The following is a 19,748-nucleotide window of genomic DNA, read 5'->3' as shown; positions in this document are numbered from 1 at the left end:
AAACAAATCCATCCCCCAACAGGATTGAAGCGCGTTAATGGTTCCGCCCCCAAGAGAAACTGACCGGGGGACCGCTCATTGCGTCAAAAACGTCACGCCCACCGCGCTGCCCCACTCCCGCTCCGCCCCCCGCGCGCTGCGTCATTACCGGCCCACCCACCAGCTCTCTCGTCATTCCCGCTGCGCCAACTCCCGCCCTATTCTCTGCGTCATTACCGTCGCGCCATCCCAGCCACGCCCCCGCTCCATCCCAGCCACGCCCCCGCTCCCTACTCATTAGCGCCCCGCCCAGCTCTCTGTGTCATTCCCGCTGCGCCCCGCCCAGCTCCCTGCGTCATTCCCGCCCCATCTTGACGGCCGGTCGGGCCCAGTCCACTTCACACCGGCCTCTGTTGGCATGGAGCGCTTCGAGCCCCTCCTGTTCTCCGCTCTTGTGAGCAGCAGCTTCCTCATTTCCTCGGTCGTTTTCTCTCTGATCAGCCGGGGGCAGAGGACTCCTTACATGGACGAAATTTTTCACGTGCCGCAGGCGCAGCGATATTGCGATGGGAGATTTTCCGAGGTACGGGGAGTGGTTGGTGATGGATGCGGGTTAATGGCAGCGGCGGCTCTGCTCCCCTTCCCAGCTCTCACTGAGCTGAGAGTCACTGGGAAACCCCCTCACCCACCAATATAAACATCATAATCTGCATTTATGGACAGTTAACGTTCAAAATCTTCTAAAGATTTTACAGCTGATTTTCCCTCCAGTTGTAATAAATTTCATTGAATGAAATTTTCACAAGAGACCATTCAACCTATCGGGCCTGTGCTGGCTCTTTGAAGGAGTTGTCTAAATAGTCCCACTCCCTCCCTGCTGTCCTGAGAATCCTGCACTTACCCCCTTTAAGTGTTTATCCGATTCCCTTTTGAAATGTAACTACTCAATCTGCTTCTGCCACCCTTTTTGGCAGCACCTTGCACAAAAAAAACCCTCATGCTATTTGTGATTTTTTTTTACCCATCAGTTTAGATTTTTATATCTTACTGGCCTTTTAGCTACTGGAAACTGTTTTTGCTTATTCACTATCTCAAACAGTCCACGATTTTGAACAGTCGTTGCCATGGCAAATTGCCAGCAGCAGGAACCTCTACAGCACATGGGTGGGCAATTGAATCAATTAATTGCTCAAATAAGGTCCACTTCCCACCCCTGCTGGCATTTTATCTGCATCAGAAGGCCCTGCTGCTGGGAGGGGTGATTCCAGGAATGATTCCTTCATAGACTTCCAGCAGCTTCCTGGGTATTGACCTCCTTTACTGCCACTCTGTGGCCCATGGAAGGCCCCCCTGGCAGCAATGGCTGCACCCCCTGCCCCTACGGCACCGCTGGTGGAGGGTACCACCCCACCCCTCCATCACCACGGCCTCTCTGTGTTGTCTCGGCATGGTAACAAATAAACTACCCACTCTTCAATTGGGCCTGTGGTTCTGAGGGGTGGGCCGCTGTCCTCAATTGGATGGCAGTCCAAGCAGCAGCCTATTAATTATCTGCCACCTGCAAGATGCTGCCATTGGGTCCTGCCGCCCGTCCGAACATGATGAGCTCCCACTTTTGGTCCCAGTGGATCAGACTCCTCACCTTGCGAGAAAATTCGGCCGTCAGTATCACCAGTGATATTAACATAAGGTTGTCAACTCTCCATGATTTCCCAGGGTTTTTGGGAATAAAACGTTAAATACCTGGAAGCTGCTGTCAGCAAATTGGGAGAAAAAGCACTTGGGCATTGAGACAATTATTTTTTGTCCACTATGTTTGTTGCTCCCCTCTCTTTAAGTTGCCAGGTCCACATTATTTTCCAGCAATTAATGAAGCTAGTTCCAAATTTCAGTTTTGTGGTGATAAGTCAGAGTTGATTTTAATTTTTGTGTTTACCATAATATATGTAAGAAATTGACCTTACTTGACACTTCTCTCCACTGGTGTTGCTGAACAATAGAAATTATTACTACAAACCTTCATTGCGGTATGATTGTTGACTTGATTGTATAATCTGTAGCAATTTTGAACTTGGACTTAAAAGCATTCCGCCCATCCGTCTTTAACCATAGTCCGTGAGGGGCCATGTTTGAGGTGCTCTTGTCTGTCTGCTGTAGTTCTGCATGCCACTGCCTTCGCCCAGTTTCTGATGATGTCCAACCCATCCAGTCCTCTGACCTGGCGTATTCTTCCCTGATGTTTTACCTTTTTGTCGCCAACACTAGATTTTTGCCCCGCCTTTTCTAGTGGTTGTACATTCTCAATTTCCACTTCTTCACTTCAGCTAAAAGCCAATGAGATGCTGGGACACCAGTTTTCCTGTGGACAAATTCATCGGTTCTTTGCTCTGTCCCGTTGATTCTAAGGATCCTTAAAGGAAGTTGTGAACTGATAAAGATAATGCACCACAACAAAAACAGAAACAGAAATACCTGGAAAAACTCAGCAGGTCTGGCAGCATCGGCGGAGAAGAGCACAGTTGACATTTCGAGTCCTCATGACCTTTCAACAGAACTAAGTAAAAATAGGAAAGGGGTGAAATATAAGCTGGTTTAAGGGTTGGGGGGAGTTGTTGGGACAAGCAGCCAGTAATAGGTGGAGATAACTAAAAGATGTCTCAGACAAAAGGACAAAGAGGTGTTGAAGGTGGTGATATTATCTAAAGGAATGTGCTAATTAAGAGTAGAAAGCAGGACAGACAATGTACAGATAGCTCTAGTGGGGGTGGGGTGAAGGAATACTAAAAGGGCTAAAAGGTAGAGATAATCAATGGATGGAAATACATTTAAAAATAATGGAAATAGATGGGAAAAGAAAAATCTATATAAATTATTAGAAAAAACAAAAAGGAGGGCGAAGAAACGGAAAGGGGGTGGGGATGGAGGAGAGAGTTCAAGATCTAAAATTGTTGAACTCAATATTCAGTCCAGAAGGTGCCTTCCGGACTGAATATTGAGTTCAACAATTTTAGATCCTGAACTCTCCTCCATCCCCATCCCCTTCCCGTTTCTTCCCCCTCCTTTTTGTTTTTTCCAATAATTTATATAGATTTTTCTTTTCCCACCTATTTCCATTATTTTTAAATGTATTTCCACCCATTGATTATCTCTACCTTTTAGCCCTTTTAGTATTCCTTCACCCCACCCCCACTAGAGCTATCTGTACCTTGTCTGTCCTGCTTTCTACTCTTAATTAGCACATTCCTTTAGATAATATCACCACCTTCAATAACCTCTTTGACCTTTTGTCTGTGACATCTTTTGGTTATCTCCACCTATTACTGGCTGCTTGTCCCAACAAGCACCCCCCCCCACCCTTAAACCTGCTTATATTTCACCCCTTTCCTATTTTTACTTAGTTCTGTTGAAGGGTCATGAGGACTCGAAATGTCAACTGTGCTCTTCTCCGCCGATGCTGCCTGACCTGCTGAGTTTTTCCAGGTATTTCTGTTTCTGTTTTTGTTTTGGATTTCCAGCATCCGCAGTTCTTTGCTTTTATAAGATAATGCACCAACCTACCAGTACTGTCATTCTTGAAGAAAGACGCTTGTCACCTAATGGTTCCAGATTTGCCCAAGACATAAATGAAATATTTCAATGATGATTTCAATGTGATTTAAAAGTAACCTTTCACATATAACGTTCTTGGAACAGTGTCGAAAGGCAAATCGTGAGGCAATTTCCTTAAACACACACCAATAATGTATCAAGTGCATTGTGGTTTCCTTTACCAACACCTGTAGAAAATGGCAGATACTTATAAGTTCAAATTCCTGTAAATTGCTCTTTCCTCAAGTTGCCTTTATTGTGTAGCATACAATAAATACACACTTGTTCACAATACCAGTATATTTAAAATGATAAATTGTTTAATTCTCAAACATTATGCAGTGGGATCCAATGATCACAACTCTACCTGGCCTCTATCTAGTGTCTACTGGGATAATCAAGCCAGTGTCTTGGCTGATGGGCTGGACAGGAACTGTGGTGTGTTCTACAGGAATGCTACGATTCATTAATTTGTTGTTCAGCACTGGGAACCTCTACTTACTTTACCTGCTCTTGTGCAAGATACACCAGAAGAATAAGGTACACAAGTTCCTGTTCATTTTTTTTTCCACCAAAATAATAAAGAATTCTTGGTGCACTTAAAATAGAAAAACCTGTAATTAAAGCTGTATGGCTGTTGTTTTAAGAAGTGTTACATTACGGTGAAGCTAGTGGTGGAGCCAATCTTTCCTCAGTCTTACATTTATTTACAGAGTTAAACATTACAAGCATACACCTCCTAATTCAACTTTGTGCTCAAATGAAACCCCAGTTAATGTCCACCATCGGCATTCAATTAAACAGAATTAATGTACAATTAACATGAAGTGCTACTTTAATTTTAGTATTTCAAACATAGCTATTTGGAATTGTATATATTTATGCAGAGAAGAATGCTTTTGTGTTGTAGCATATTTATTGCCCTGCTTCTAAAGCAGTGATATAAGATAGAAGAAGGTACATTTCCAATGGTAGGCTCATGGTTTGAAGCCAGAGCACATGATTTTCCATCTCCTCTGTCCATGCCCATTCTCCATAAGTGCTTTCTAATCATCAGGATGTGAAACCCAGACTTGGCTTCCTTGTTCCTAGCCCATGAACACAGAGCAAAAAATCAAAGCTCAGTTAATGCAGTGCAGAGTGGGAATTGAACCCAGGACATCTGGCCGTAACCATCAGAAGAGCTTTGTGCTGTAATATTTTCATACTTCCATCTGACATGTCTGTGCACTTAGGGTTGCTGATTTGGAACTAATGAAGTGACACTGTTTCCAAATGCCTTTTTATTCATTAAACATTATGCAATAACTGGGTCTGAGAGCAGCAAAATGTTGCCCCATTCACCTTTTGACTTCTTAAGGCAGTTTGCAGTCGAGGGGAGTAAATCTGCAGAAAGGAATTAATGGTGATAGTTCAAGGAGTTTACCTGTATCTTAAGATCTGCCGAACTAAAGTAACTGTTGCTAATGTAATGTGTTGATGTGCTGGTTCCCATTATTGTTGCCCCTTAATGTAGTCGGCACAAAATTCAAAACCATTGGCTCCCCATAAATTTGATAGAAGAATTGTAATGGATATGCCACTAGATTATTCTGGGGCTACAGTAATAACTTATAGTTAAAATATATCATTGGCACAAGTGAATTAGTAACCAGTTGTAACCAGGGCCCAGTTAGTTAGGGTGGGAAAGGATCCCAACATCACCGCGTGTCATTCCGATCTTCAGTTCGGCGAGCTTGCACGGAGTCAACTGTGCACCCGCCGAACTGTCAAAGGCCTGTTAAGGCCATTTAACAACCAATTGAAAGGATTAACAGGGCTGCCCGTCCAACCTTCAGGTTGGCGGGCAAGCGAAGTGCCCAGGCGGCCTTCACATTTATCATGAAACCTCATCCACGGCCGGGATGAGGCTTCATAAAGGCTTTATAAACAAAATTTTTTTTCTTAAAATTCATTGACATGTCCCAGCTCATGTGACACTGTCGCATGAGGGGACATGTCTGAATATTTTTCTCTTTTTTTGTTGAAGTTTTCAAATTAAAAATAACCTCCCTGAGGTAGCTCCATGCCTCAGGGAGATTTCTGCGTTCTTTCGTACGCGTGCGCGAAAGAGTGCAGACCCTGACTCTCCCTCTTCCCCCCCCGCCTGCACGGAGAGCACTCAGCACTTCCTGGTGTGCATCACGCTGGGCAGACCTTAATTGGCCCGTACTTACAATCGGCTGCGCTCCCGCCCAGCCCACACGACGGAGAGAAAATTCTCCCCTCGTTGTAGCTAGGGCCCAGGTTGTTAGGGTGGGAAAGTGAATTGGAAATTAGTTTAATTAGTTTACAAAATTATGAGTGGCATGGACAGAGTAGATAGAAGCTTTTTCCCAGGGTGGAAGAGTCAATTACTAGGGGCCATAGATTTAAGGTGAGAGGAGAAAACTATAGAGGAGATGTGCGGGGCAAGTTTTTTACGCAGAGGGTAGTGAGTGTCTGGAATTCACTGCCAGAGGAGGTGGTGGAAGCAAGTACGATAGTGGTGTTTAAGAGGCAGCTTGACAAATACTTGAATAGGATGGGAATAGAGGGATACGGACCCCGGAAGTGCAAAATGTTTTAGTTGATGGGCAATATGATCGGCGCAGGCTTGGAGGACCGAAGGGCCTGTTCCTGTGCTGTACTTTTTTGTTCTTTGTTCTAGAAATCAGTTGTAGCTCGGGCCCAGTTTGTTAGGGTGGGAAAGCTCAGAACCAGCAAAAGTTCCTGTGCTCACCTGCAGCTGGTTCACTATCTATTTGTTCAGGTGTATGGGGTGTGTAAAACATGTTTGCTTTTCCTGACACTATTCATGGAAATTTCTTTCCCCTTAATTGCTGATTTAAACTCTTTCAAGTTATCAACAGTCACAGATTGCAACTCTTTCGAGTACAATCACAGTTCTTGGTTTCCGGGAGTGGGACATGAACCCACAACCCTCTGATTCAAAGGCGAGGGTGCTATGAACTGAGCCACAGCTGACACCTCAAAAAGCAACTCTTTCGAGTACAATCACAGTTCTTGGTTTCCGGGAGCGGGACATGAACCCACAACCCTCTGATTCAAAGGCGAGGGTGCTATGAACATGATGGCTGGCCTCACAGAGTGAAATAACTGGATTAGTAGAGCTTGTTGATAGGGGTGAATGATCATGTGATGCAGTGGGCAGAAAAATACTGGAAATTGGAGATAAGGAATAGGAATAATCTGAAAGAGCATTTACTTGTACTGTTGTATTCTAAAATTGCAGCTTTTTTTTCACTGACTTAATGGAGATGTCTTGTCAATGATTAATGTTGTAATTGTGTCTTTATTTTTCCTTCCTAGGCTACCTCTGCATTCCAGAGAATTGTATCTGCATTAGCACTTGCCTCATTTCCCCTCCTTTACTTTTTCTCGTTCCTCTATTACACAGATGCAGGCTCAACATTCTTCATCTTGTTTACTTACCTGATGTGCCTTTATGGGAGTCACAGTATTGCTGCCTGCCTTGGCTTCTGTGCCTTTATGTTCCGGCAGAGTAATATCATCTGGATTGTATTCTGTGCAGGAAGTGTTGTTGCACAGAAATTAACAGAAGCGTGGAGAATAGATTCACTCAAGAAAAAGGATGAAAAGATACCTGCTGTTCCAAATTCTACTGCAGAAATCAAGAAAATTTTGCAGTTTATTTTAGAATATACCCTGTCGCTAAACAATCTGAAAGCACTGATACTTCTCACCTGGCCATATATCATCCTAGTTCTGGGTTTTCTGCTATTTGTCTTCCTGAATGGAGGGATAGTTGTTGGTGACAGGACCAACCACGAGATCTCTCTGAATTTTCCTCAGTTATTCTACTTCTTCTCCTTCACCCTTGTATTCTCTGTTTCTCATCTGCTTTCCCCTCATAAGATAGCTTCCTTCCTATATTCAGTAAAGAAGCATCCATTATTTTACATTGGTCTTGTGATTGTTTCCCTGCTGTTGGTTTGGAAGTTCACTTATGTCCATAAGTTCTTGCTGGCCGATAACAGACACTACACTTTTTATGTTTGGAAAAATATCTTTCAAAGGCATGAACTGATTAAGTATGTTTTGGTCCCAGGGTACATCTTTGCTGCTTGGGTGTTCATTGAAACATTGAAGTCCAAATCAATATTCTGGAACTTAGCATTTTTTATCTGTTTGACTGCTGCCACTGTTCCACAAAAATTATTAGAGTTTCGTTATTTCATTGTGCCATATCTGATCTACAGACTGAACATTCCGATGCCCTTGGGCTTTAAGATTCTTGCAGAGCTGGCTTTGTATTCTCTAATAAATGTGCTAACTATTTATTTGTTTCTAAACAAAACTTTTCAATGGCCAGACAGGAAAGAAGTTCAAAGATTTATGTGGTGATCATTTTTGTTGGGAGTGGAAAAATCATGTACATAAACAGTTATCATACTTTAAAATTTTGTAATGTCCATAATACATTAGGAAGAAGAGCCTTTTTTGTATTATTCTCTATTTTGTTAACTTGCAACAGTAGTTGTATATTTGCTGCGATGAATCATTGAACTTTTTGCAAACTCTGTATTCATTATGATAGCTTCATTTATTTAAAGCTGTTTATGTAAAGAACTTGTTTTAATCAAATGTACTATATTGGTTTTGCTTGTGCTACTTCAGAAGTAAGCCATGTTGTTGATGTATCTGAATTATAAATACATTTAATGCTATTTTGTACTCCTTTTGAAGTACATAAATAGTACTTCAGACCCTTGCTAATTAAGCAACTTGCAAAAAAGAAAATGTGTTTATCCATTTGAAACTGCAACCCTGTCCGTTGTGAACAGTTTGATCTTATTTTAGCATCACAATTCATTGAGTTTGCATGTTATCACTTATTGTTTTTTTCATATTGGACTGAGGATTTAAGGACTAGTTTAAATAGTAGACATCTGTGTTCTGGTATGCTGATCCATTTGTTTTTCCCATCATTAAGCCTAGGTTAGAGACATTAATCATGTTTTCACGTGATGTATTCTGGTCATGTTTGACATTGAACTGGAAAATCAGTTATTTTATCTCACAGCTTTTATCTGAAGCATAGCTTTCTGTTTGGTACGGATATCTACTTATTTACTGATCTTTAATAATTAACATTCCTAGCAAATCCTCTGTGGCATTCCTCATTGAGTCGGAGATCATTGTGAGGGAGGAGAGTGGGCATTTCCACAGAGAAGGTTTGGAAAGTAGTTTGAGATGTCAGGCACAGTAAAATGTTTTTTTTTGGTTCATCAAAGAAAATATGTTTAATTTATTTACTACAGGAAGATAAGTAAATAAATAGTTATACCCAACCGATGAAAGAAATTATCTGCATTTATATAGCACCAGTCACATCATTAAGATACCCCAAAGTATTTTGAAGTCAATGAATTAGCAGTCAGGTTGCATATAGCAAGGTCCCAGAAATAACAGGTGAATGACTGACGTTAATCTGTTTCGTGTCGGGTGAGGGTTGGCCAGGACGGAGAGGCCCTCACATAGAGGGTATCTTTTCTGAAGGTCGAGACAGCCTCAGTTTAACATCTCATTTGAAAGTTAGCATCCCTGTTAATGAGGCAGAATTAATTAATGACCTCCATAGTAAAGGATCCTCTAGGTAAAAGGGATCATAACATGATAGAATTTTGCATTCAGTTTGAGGATTGAGAAATTTGGGTCTGAAACTAGTGTATTAAATAAAGGCAATTGCAAGGGTGTAAAGACAGAGTTGACTAAAGTGGAATGGGAGCGTAGGTTATAAGGTAAGTTGGTAGAGAAGCAGTGGCAGACATTTAAGGAGGTATTTCATAACTCTCAACAAAGACATATTCCATTGAGAGAGAATGATGTAAGAGGAGGATGCAGCATCCGTGGCTAACTCAGGAAGTTAAGGATGGTATCAAATTGAAAGAAAAGATGTACAATGCTGCAAATAACCTAGAAGATTGGGAAAATTTAGAAACCAGCAATGGATGGCTAAGAAAGTAAGAAATTGGAGTATGAGAGAAAATTAGCAAGAAATGTAAAAACTTCTACAAGTATATAAAAAGAGACTAGCTGAAGTAAACTTTGGCTCCTTAGATGCTGAGACTGGAGAGTTAATAATGGGAAACAATGAAATGGCAGAGACTTTGAGCAAGTAGATTGTATCTGTCTTCACAGTAGAAGACACAAAGCATCCCAAATATAGAAAATCAAGGGAGGGAGGAAATAATTGTACTAAAGGCTGACTAGTCCCCTGTATCTAATGGCCTGCATCCTATGGTGTTAAAGTGGCTGCAGAGATAGCAGATGTATTTGTTGTAATCTTGTAAAATCCCCAGGTTCTGAAAAGTCCCTGCAGATTGGAAAACCACAAATCTAATGTCACTTTTAAAGAAAGGAGGCAGACAGAAAGCAGGAAACCATAGACCAGTTACCATCTATCATTGGGAAAGTGCTAGAATCCAGCAGCACATTTCAAAAATCATAATGCAATCAGGCAGAGTCAATCTGGGGAAAGGGAAATCATGTTTAACAAATATTAGAGTTTTTTGAGGATGTAACAAGCAGGGTGGATAAAAGGGAGCCAGTAGATGGAGTAAGAGCATTTGGACTTTCAAAAGGCATTGGATAACATGTCACATAAAAGGTTACTGCACAAGACAAGAACTCAGTGTTGAGTGTGATATATTAGCATAGGCTTCTCAGGTATAAGCCTCAATGGAACATTCTGGTAGACATTTTTAAATAGACAACATACTGCTTTACTTCCAAGTTTAGTCATTTGCTCACTAATGTAGTTGGTTTTTAATTAAAAACCTTATTTTTAGTACTATGTCTCTTTGCTTTTGGATGCCCAAAAGATTTTTAAAATATTCTTGCACCATGCTACTTTGCATCCTTTTTCCATTGGTAGCTGTAGCTAGTTTTTAATAGGTTGATTTTGTATTTGTAGTTTCTCTATTTGCTTACCTTTGCCCATTCCTATTTGGTATATTCCTTCTGATTTGTCACTATGCTTTTCAAGTATTAAATTGCAGCCAGTCACATACATGCAAAATTTGCATGAAGTGCAATTGCCAAAGTAAGATTGGCAAAAGTTAAGATTTTTTATAATGTTTCATAGAATTATATATGGATTGTTGTCATTTGCAATAATGTTGATGCTTTCACAAACCTAATACGCATCTATTGATAGGAAACAGAAGAGTCTTTAAAGAGGTCCATATTCAGGCAGAGGAAGTTAAATGGATGATTTTCAATGGGAATGAGTGGAATTATTGGCCTGAATTTGTAGTTATTAGCGAAGTGATGGCATTCATCACTGACCTTGAAAAATGTAATATCTAATAATCTCAGTGATGTGGATTTCACCTTTTTTCAAAATTAATTTGAGTCTGCCGCCGTCAAAAAGTGACCTCCATGCACCTAGGAACAGTGATGTCATCGTTCAGGAGAAGCAGCCAATCACATGAAGAATCCTTTAAATTTAAAATGCAATGACTATCTTTTTTCAATAAATTTTGCAGAGCTTAAATAAAGATTGGGACATACACACTAGCAGCTGAAATATCAAACTTAAAATAAAATGAAAACTGGATTTCTTTTTCATAATGGAAAAACTTGACATTATACAAACACGAAATTTGTTTTCCAGAGTTGGGTTTTTCAGTAGTTATGACCTAGTATGCAATTAAAATCCTAGTTACACCTCAATCCACAAGGCGCAGCTTTTTCGGGGGGTGGGATTTGTAGCAGCAATATTATATATTAGTGGAAGCTATTGTCAGTTCAGTGATTCCTAATTAATTTTCATCTGCAGAGACTTTAATAGCACACCCTATGGGGCAGTGTAGGATTGCTGATAAAGTCTGGATTTCCACATTTAACTGCGAATGGATTCCAGATGTTCTCGGTTTCACTCATAATGATAGCGAATGCTGACAGTTTTGCTGCTGTTACTGCTTCCGTTTATACCATATATCAGGTTAACAGTCATGAATTATTTATGTTTGCTCTTGAATTGTATGTTCAACGTGAAGTTTTTTTTAAAATATATTACAATTAGAATTATACATTTTTCACACATTTTAGAAGAAAATAGATAAAATGTTAAATTGAAGAAAACCCAGAATAAGTCTGAGGGTTTGAAATATGTTAATTGCTCATCTTATTTCAAAAGAGCAATTAGTACATTTCTAGATTTTAGGCTTTGATCAATCTCCTTGATTACTGTACATTTCCTCTGCTGAACCTTCATTTTCAATCTCCAGATGGGCAAACAAACAGGACATTACAATTGATGCCAGGTTTAGGAATGTGCAGTTAATGTGGCAAGAATAACATTACTGTGTTTAATAAAGACAACTCTTCCAAAAATAACTTACAAGTTGAAAGAACAATATTTAGAAATTAATTTTACAATACTGTTACAAAATCCTAGTAGGTATTCTGGCCCTCGGCCACATTGGAACACAGGCTAATGATCTTCATGGCTACCGACACTGTCTTGACTGCAGCATCTCCTGTGGGTCTTTTGGCATGCCGACAATTCTCCCTCAGATGTCCAGGCTTCCCACACTGAAAGCACACTGGGCGTGATCTGTTTTTCTTTCATTACTCCCCTTTTCTCTCAAGGCTGTTATAGCTTCATTTACATCCTCCCTTCTCTCCCTGGCTTGTCAGCACTACCAGATCCGAGTTTTCTTTGAGTTAGGGGACTGTGTGTTAATTCATTATTGTCTGCTATGATGGCTGCCTGTCTGGTTTTGGAGGTCTTTTGTTCCTCTATGTGGGTCTTATGGGAAGGAGAAAGGGTTGTTGAACACTTGGAAGATAATGACATTTCTGAGGTTCTCATTGGTGGCATCTAAAGTACCCGTATCCATTGGTCGAAAACAAGTTGCTTAACCCTTTCAAACTGGATGTAAGTTTGCTTGGGCCAATTTTGGAGAGTTTGGAATTTTTCATGGTTTCAACCTTAATGCACTCAGGATAGCATTTTTGGTCATCTCAGTCTAACAAACTTGTCAGATAATAGGGAATAAACCTCATAAGCTTTATCGGTTATCTGCTTTGCAGTGGAAGGGTCCAAGTCTCTGTTGGCCTCTTCAGCTGCTTTGCAAGCTTTTAACTGAGACATAAAATGCTTCCACAACCCCCAAAACAAACTTTGATGTCAATAGTGCATTCTTTAATAGCTCAACATTGCGTCCTGAGCTGGGACAATTACCTCATTAGCGGTGTCCTCACTGAGGAGAGTGGGCCTTTTCTTACTCAGTTCGAGATGCCGTAATTCCCTTTCTTGCTTTTCTCTCTGGAAAGCTTGTTCATTCTCCCTTTCCTGGAATTCTCTTTCCTTCCATTGCTTTCTCACTTTCTTTTGGCATTCTCTTTCCCTTTTCCTTGTCTTTCTACCCCCACCCCCCACTCCTTCTCTCCTGTCTTTATTTTCCCTCCTTTTTGCTTGGAATTCTAGCTCTAGTCACTGCTGTCCCAGCTGCATCTTTGCCAATGCTAGCATGTCCATTACAGATTCTGTGCCTGGCTCCTGTCCTGTCCTTCAAGCTCACTTGCAAAATAGTTGGCCACAAGTTTTAAGATCTCAGGTTTCCTAGTTTTTGGATGGATATTTATCTCCAAATGTTTAGCCATATTCCTTAATTCTTCAATGGATAGGGCTTTTAAACAGTCCCAAGTTACTTCACTCCTCTAGGAAGGTACTGACCTTGAATGTGGAAATTTTAAGTATTCTAGCACTGCAAACCACAAGAAAACCTGTATGGAAGGTTTTTTTAAATGTATTCCTAGGGATCAATTTGGTTTCCTGCTTCCAAGTTTTCCTTTGTCTGTGGGTTTGATCCTGGATGTAGCCCCTAAATTTTTGTTATGACCAGGTGAAGAGGGGTGGAATGGCTCCCCTCTTCCCACTCCTCATTTGACCGCAACAGGTTTTTTTAAAAAAGGATATGTTTGCCAATTCAGTGAGTGTTTAACTGTTTACTTGCTGTGACTACAAAAGACACACAGGCCAGAACCTTACCAATGTCGAGCGGGCTGGGCGGGTGGGGGTGGGTGCAGAGCTGACTGCTGCCCTTGATCGGCTGCATGCCGCCATTTAATGTGGGCAGGCCAATTAAGGCCCACCCAGCGTGACACACAGCCGGTAGCACTGAGCATTTCCATGTGCAGGTGGGGGTAGGGGGAAGAGTCAGGGCCTGCACTCTTTCGTGCGCGCATGCGAAAGAGTGCAGGAATCTCAGTGAGGCATGGAGCTGCCTCAGGGAGATTAAGTTGCTTAAAAAATTTTGTTATAAACAAAATACAAAATTACTTAAACATCCCCTCATGTGGCAGTGCCACATGAGCTGGGACAGGTTTTCATATTTAGGAAAATGTTATCATTTAATTAATAAAAGCTTTAGTAAACCTCATCCTGCTTGTGGATGAGGCTTCCTAAAAAATGCAAAGGCTGCTTGGGCTCTTTGCCTGCCCGCCAACCTTAAGATTGGACGGGCAGTGTTGCAAACAACTTTAATTGATTTTTTTAATGGCCTTAGTAGGTTGTTAATAGTTCGGTGGGTGCACAGCTGCCTCCGGCATGCACCAGCCAAACGAAAGATCTAAATGGGATGTGATGACGTCAGGACGCATGGCCATCTCGTGTCATTTTGCACGCCGGCATGTTGGGCTTGGCACCGCACGCCAATGGCAATATTCAGGCCACAGAAGGTTTTCTTGAGTTTTAAAAAAAGAGAGGATAGCTTTTATTGCACTTAACCCGCTCTAAGCAAAATAATAAAAATGCTCCAGCCTTCACACACACAAATAGGTTACAGAGTGGGGAGGATAGGTTAAGTAATTTAAAGTCCAGTAAAATTAAAGGGGTATGCAGAACTTGAAGGTTGGTGACTTGGCTGGCTTGAGGCTCTACTCAGTTGTCCTGCTGTTTTTGGCATCAAGGTGGTTTAAAGATGTAGATGGGTGATTTATCTGTTCTTCAGAAGATATCAGCTGTTGGGTTGAGTTGTATTTTTAAAAGATCTGTGACATGGAGAGTCAAAAACAGTAGACATGGTTCAAAGCTTGCAAGTTGGATGGAGAGAGAGAAGGAACCCATACAAGGTCTTGCTCCTTTAGCATCTCAAGTTGCTTGTCCTTTTCTGCAGAGAAAACACGTGCTTGAGCACACAAAGGATTGACTTGTCACGTAGCCCTCTGCACCAACTGTCCAGTGACCCGAACATGGTCATGGCTATTGTATTTCAGTTGTAATTTGATTACCTTCATAACAATCTCTCTTTGAAAGAGTCTCATTGTCCAAGTGAGTAATGGTTTGTCTCCACCCAGTTGAGTACCTGGGCGATTGTCTGGATGCTTTGATAATGGGATGGGAGTTGGCCCCTATTCATACTCCTTGTACGCCATTGTTCCTGGTGTAGCTTTGCAGACAGGTTGTCTCCATTTCAATGGTTTTGGAGTGTAGAAGGTAAAGTGATGCAAATGTACAGCATTTGGCTGTGATCTCAAGTTACTAGAATGTGCTTTAGTCTTTAAAAAAAAACAATTAGGGGTTTCCAGGCAGTGAATTCAATTTTTTATATATAAAGCATGGTTTCACAACAATACACAACTGAAAATAGGGACACTTTAAAATAATTGTAGCTTGAAAATGAAGCACTGTACATTTTCAAATTTCTTTGAGGCTTATTTCTGAAGGTAATAAGGTTGAATCTTATGACCAGAATATGGCAGATGACTCCCAGAAAAAGAACGTACTCGAAAATAATCAATTTAAGACTTTGGGATTTTTTTTCCATCCCCACTGAAAACTTCATAACCATTTAGAATAAACATTAACATTGTTCTATCCATCACTATCACAAAAACAATTACCTGGTCATCATCAAATTGCTATTGGGGTTTGCTGTGTGCAAAATTGGGGCTGCTGTGTTTCCTACATTACAATAATGACTAAACTTCAAAAGTAGTTCATTGGCTGTAAAGTGCTTTGATATGTCCAGTGGTCATGAAAAGCACAATATAAATGCAAGTCTTTTTTCTTTGATTGTATTCAAGAGAATTATGCCAATAGACTGCTGTAACTAAATTTCTCTTACAAAGTTTACTTATTAAAAGTGCTAACAGGCTATTAATTCTCCTGCTGCTTATGCTGTGTGAACTGTTGTTTTCCCTTAGCTATATTTCAATGCAAATGGCCACCATTTAAAAAAAATCCTACGACACAATTTCTGTTACATTCATCAAACTATATCAGTTTAAGCCACTAGAGAATTAAAGAGACAGTATGATTACTCACTTGATTTAAAATAGGAAAAGAAAATCATACTAGTCACAGAAAAGTCAAGGATTCCAATCTAATTTATGATATAGATGCTGGCTACAAAAGTTTAAAATTGTTTTTCCCTTTGGCACCATTACCAAAAGCCAGTTTCTTCTCAAGAACCATACATTGTTCTCAATTAGGTTATTTCTAGTTGAAAACTCCACAATTTTTGTCATTAAGTAATATAAATGAACCTGCATCCCACTATTCTTCAGCAAGGGGCAATTGAATCCATTGTAGTACATTACACTTAGATAACAGATTTAAAACTGGGATAAATGGTGTGGCCAATCCATGAAAAAGCTATAACTTACTTATATAAGCCTTAAGTCAGTGCAAGACATTCCATAGATATGGTTGCTGAATGCTTGATGCTGGCTCTGTGTCAGGATTCAGGGCAGGTGCGTTATTTATTTGCAACAGCAGTATATTCCATCATGTATATAATGAGGAAATTTCTGTATATCTTTTGCTGTGCTTTTTCTAAAAAAATACAATAATTGCCTGCTGGCTTCAGACATGCCCTTTAATTTGAAAGGGATAGTTGAATTTGTGGCCTCTACAGGGACTGGATGTTTTATTTTCAAACGTTAACTATGTTTTTTCTGGGAGTTCGTGTCGAACCCCAGGTGGCCAAGAGAGTATTGTACACCCTTTATCTTCTTAAGGAGCATGGTTGGTTATTATTCTAATTGGCCATTAAAAGAAAGAATCTCTTTGACCTTGGCGGTATGTTGAATCTTTGGAATCCTAGTAAAATGTATAGAAGCTGTGGGCTTTTCCCTACTGTTTCATTTCCTGCTTCTCATAATCTTTTTCACTTTGACAGAGAGCCTCCAATGGGTCAGCACCTGTGCAGTGTTTTATCAGAGACTCTGTTGGAGGCTGTTGAAGAAAGGATTGTGGATATTATAGCTTTGGAGCACTTAAAGTATCTTGTAATTCAAAATTGTGTGATAGTCGACTTGCATAGCCTTTTGCTTCTTTATAATTATCTTGTAAATGAACTCAGTTGTTAATAATAGCCTGAACCTGATGGTGTGATTCTAATTCGCTTTCCCAATGGACAGACAAATGTAATGGCTCTTCCACCCTGTCCAACCTCTGGTGCAGAATACAATACAAGGGTAATTCCTAGTTTGTGTCATACTATGATATCTATGAGTTTCATCCACAAGAAACATATACAAACTATTGAGAGAAAGCCTGAATGGTAATGATATATCTGGAAATCTAACATCAAGACTTCTACTAATCTTCAAGCATATGAAAGAAAAATGCACAAATGGGAGATATTGCTGAATAATTTTCAAATATCAATGTGTAGTGATATCCTATAAATGAAAGAGAAAATTCAGTAGAGAGTTAAACCTTTTGCAAGTTGCAGATTTTTAAAAAAATCAACAGTATATTCAACAATAATAGATTTTGTTTGATGCTGCTCACAGGGAAGAGCAAGGGAATGGGGATGGGGAGGCTGATATGAAAAGAAAAGTTCCCCATCCTTGGTTTCCCCTCTTATGCTGTTGGGTGGTGTTTTGATTTTTAAATTTAATACACAACAGCTGCTGCCACACAACCACAAATACAGATGTTCAAATACAGGGGACCCAACCTTTATACACACAAAGGAACTCTGGACTAACAATGGAAACCTAATGGGCAGAAAATGAACTGAAAGGACATCCAGCTGGCAAAGCTCCAGAACTAGACATCATCCCATGGGAGGCCAAAAGAAAGATGGAACAATATGGGAGATACAGCCAATCCTGGAATACTGGCTCATCTGGTTAACTATATACATACAATGACCATTTTGAAAATGAGAGCACCTGTTGCAAGTCGGTGGTTTTGCTGTGAATTAACTTCCTAAGCTTGTGCTTCTAATTGTGCTGCAGGTTGAAAATCAGAATAAGTTAAACAAAGTTCAGTTCAAGACCTTTGGGTTTTATTTATCTGAACATGATGAACCATCAAATTACACTTGGCTTAGCAAAAACCAAACTTTGCACAATGGCTCAGTGGACGGGATCGAATTTATGATAAGTACACATTGTTAATAATTGCATAATTGAATAATTGATGAGAAAATATTTGAGCAAGACAGGTGCATTAATCAAACACTAGGATGGTTTTTGAACACATTTATTGTAGGAGACCGAAGTGTGATATCTGTCAAGAGGCAGACTGAGAAAGACTCTTTGATTCTTAGCTCTTCTACCATAATTAACTGCATCACACCGATAATTCTTGAAGGCTAATCGCATTGTAATATCTTTAAGTACTAGAAATAAGGTTGGAATGCTGATTTATAACTTGCAGAGCAGTATGATATGAAATAACCTAAGCTCCTCTTGCACCGCTTAAACGCGCGAGCCCTTGTTTCTTTTTTTAGAACCTGTCCCTATCTGCAGATGCAACACAAGCTGAGCTGAACTTCAACTAAAGCTCCATCGTCTTTATATTCAGTGTTCATATCTGGAGGACACATAAACCATTAAAATTGTTCCCATTTAATAAAGGCTGCTGTATTAAGGTTCTTTAGTTGCTGTGTGCTACAACTCTGCTGCAGCATCTAATGTTTTTGAGAGCCCTTTAAACGTTAGATTGTTATACTGAACGAGTGCAGCGAGGAAATTCTTGGCATGTTTTTGTTCTTGTAGCTGTACTAATTCTTTTTATAGCCTAGACCTTTATTTGCATCAAACCTACTAGGACTGCGTTATCACATGACACATTAAACATTAGTAACCACGGCAACAGAATCTGTGCCATTTCTGAATCCCAAGTGCTAGTCCAATGACTGCCACAACCATGAACTTATCCCGAGCTGAAAACTGCATTTTTCACACCATTCTCATACTAAGAAATGGCATGCATTAGGCTCAAGGAATAAAGTCTGTCCAAATATTCTGATATATAACAGGCACTGTTAAGTTCCTTTGATATTCCTCATGATTTGCGAGAATAAATTGGAATTATATCATAACAAATTAGCTCTCTGCCTGTTCAGTAATGTCCTCTGTGACAAGCCCTATATTTGTCGTCCCAAAGTGCCCATTGTATCTATAACAATAATACTCATTTTTAGCCTGTCTGGACCGTGTTGAATGGTCTGTTCATGGGTTGATTTGGTGGGTGGCGGACACAGAGGACTGAAGCGTCCGACTCATGTCAGTTGCCAATATTGGAGGTAGAGGCGGGTTGGGGAGGGGTTGGGGGAAATCAAATACGGGAAAGGTAAGGTGAGTCCAACAACAAAGTTACCCTGGCTGTTTCTGTGAGGGATGGGATGGGGGTGGCATGGGAGGTATAGAAGGAATGGGATGACATGAGAGAGAAGGAATGGGAAGAATGGAATGGCACAGGATGGGGATGACATGGAAGGGGTGGTTACTTGTATGCGATTTGTTTTGTGCTGAAAGTGAAGGTCCACTAGATTCGAATGAAGAGGTTTTAAACAAGCTGTTAGGTGAATTAAAAGAAAACATCAGCATTGGTTCGATAGATGGAGAACTTGATAACAGTCTATACCCTTCAGAGTTTCTACATAGTCTAACATTAATGGGCAAGCTGCTGCACAAACTTAGATTCAGGGAAGTAGCAGTTATAATGTTGCTGGAGACCTTGAATCCTAAAGAAAGATTTTGTCATGGAACAAGATTGATCGTTCCGAAGCTGATGATAAACGGAATAGAGTTTTTATTCCTCAAAAAACAATTGAGGCTCCTACATGTAAACCTGAATGAGAAGTTTTTATTCTGTTCAAGTTTTCGGTAGCTAGAACTCCTGTATTTAAAGAAGGACTGTT

At 40.3% G+C, this 19,748-nt stretch overlaps 1 protein-coding gene across 2 annotated transcripts; it reads left to right on the top strand.

The window, feature by feature from the left end:
- Window positions 1-376: 376 nt before the first annotated feature.
- alg10 (ALG10 alpha-1,2-mannosyltransferase) lies at window positions 377-11,973 on the top strand. 2 transcript variants are annotated; one of them, XM_078553533.1, is made up of 3 exons: window positions 377-562; window positions 3,910-4,107; window positions 6,919-11,973. In XM_078553533.1, the coding sequence occupies exons 1-3, from the start codon at window positions 398-400 to the stop codon at window positions 7,972-7,974; spliced, it is 1,419 nt and encodes a 472-aa protein (XP_078409659.1). In that variant the 5' UTR covers window positions 377-397; the 3' UTR covers window positions 7,975-11,973. The 2 variants fall into 2 exon arrangements, with proteins under 2 accessions (XP_078409659.1, XP_078409660.1); XM_078553534.1 differs by having other exon boundaries at window positions 7,007-7,191.
- The last annotated feature ends 7,775 nt before the right edge of the window (window positions 11,974-19,748 follow it).

The sequence above is a fragment of the Cetorhinus maximus genome, chromosome 12, assembly GCF_964194155.1.
Source record: "Cetorhinus maximus chromosome 12, sCetMax3.hap1.1, whole genome shotgun sequence".
NCBI lineage: Eukaryota > Metazoa > Chordata > Chondrichthyes > Lamniformes > Cetorhinidae > Cetorhinus > Cetorhinus maximus.
This window is presented reverse-complemented; position numbering and strand designations above follow the sequence as displayed.

Coding starts and splice junctions, on each gene's coding strand:
- alg10 (XM_078553533.1), top strand. CDS start 398: ATGGAGCGCTTCGAGCCCCTCCTGTTCTCCGCTCTTGTGAGCAGCAGC. Junction 563..3,909: donor GCGATGGGAGATTTTCCGAG/GTACGGGGAGTG, acceptor AACATTATGCAG/TGGGATCCAATGATCACAAC. Junction 4,108..6,918: donor AGATACACCAGAAGAATAAG/GTACACAAGTTC, acceptor TTTCCTTCCTAG/GCTACCTCTGCATTCCAGAG.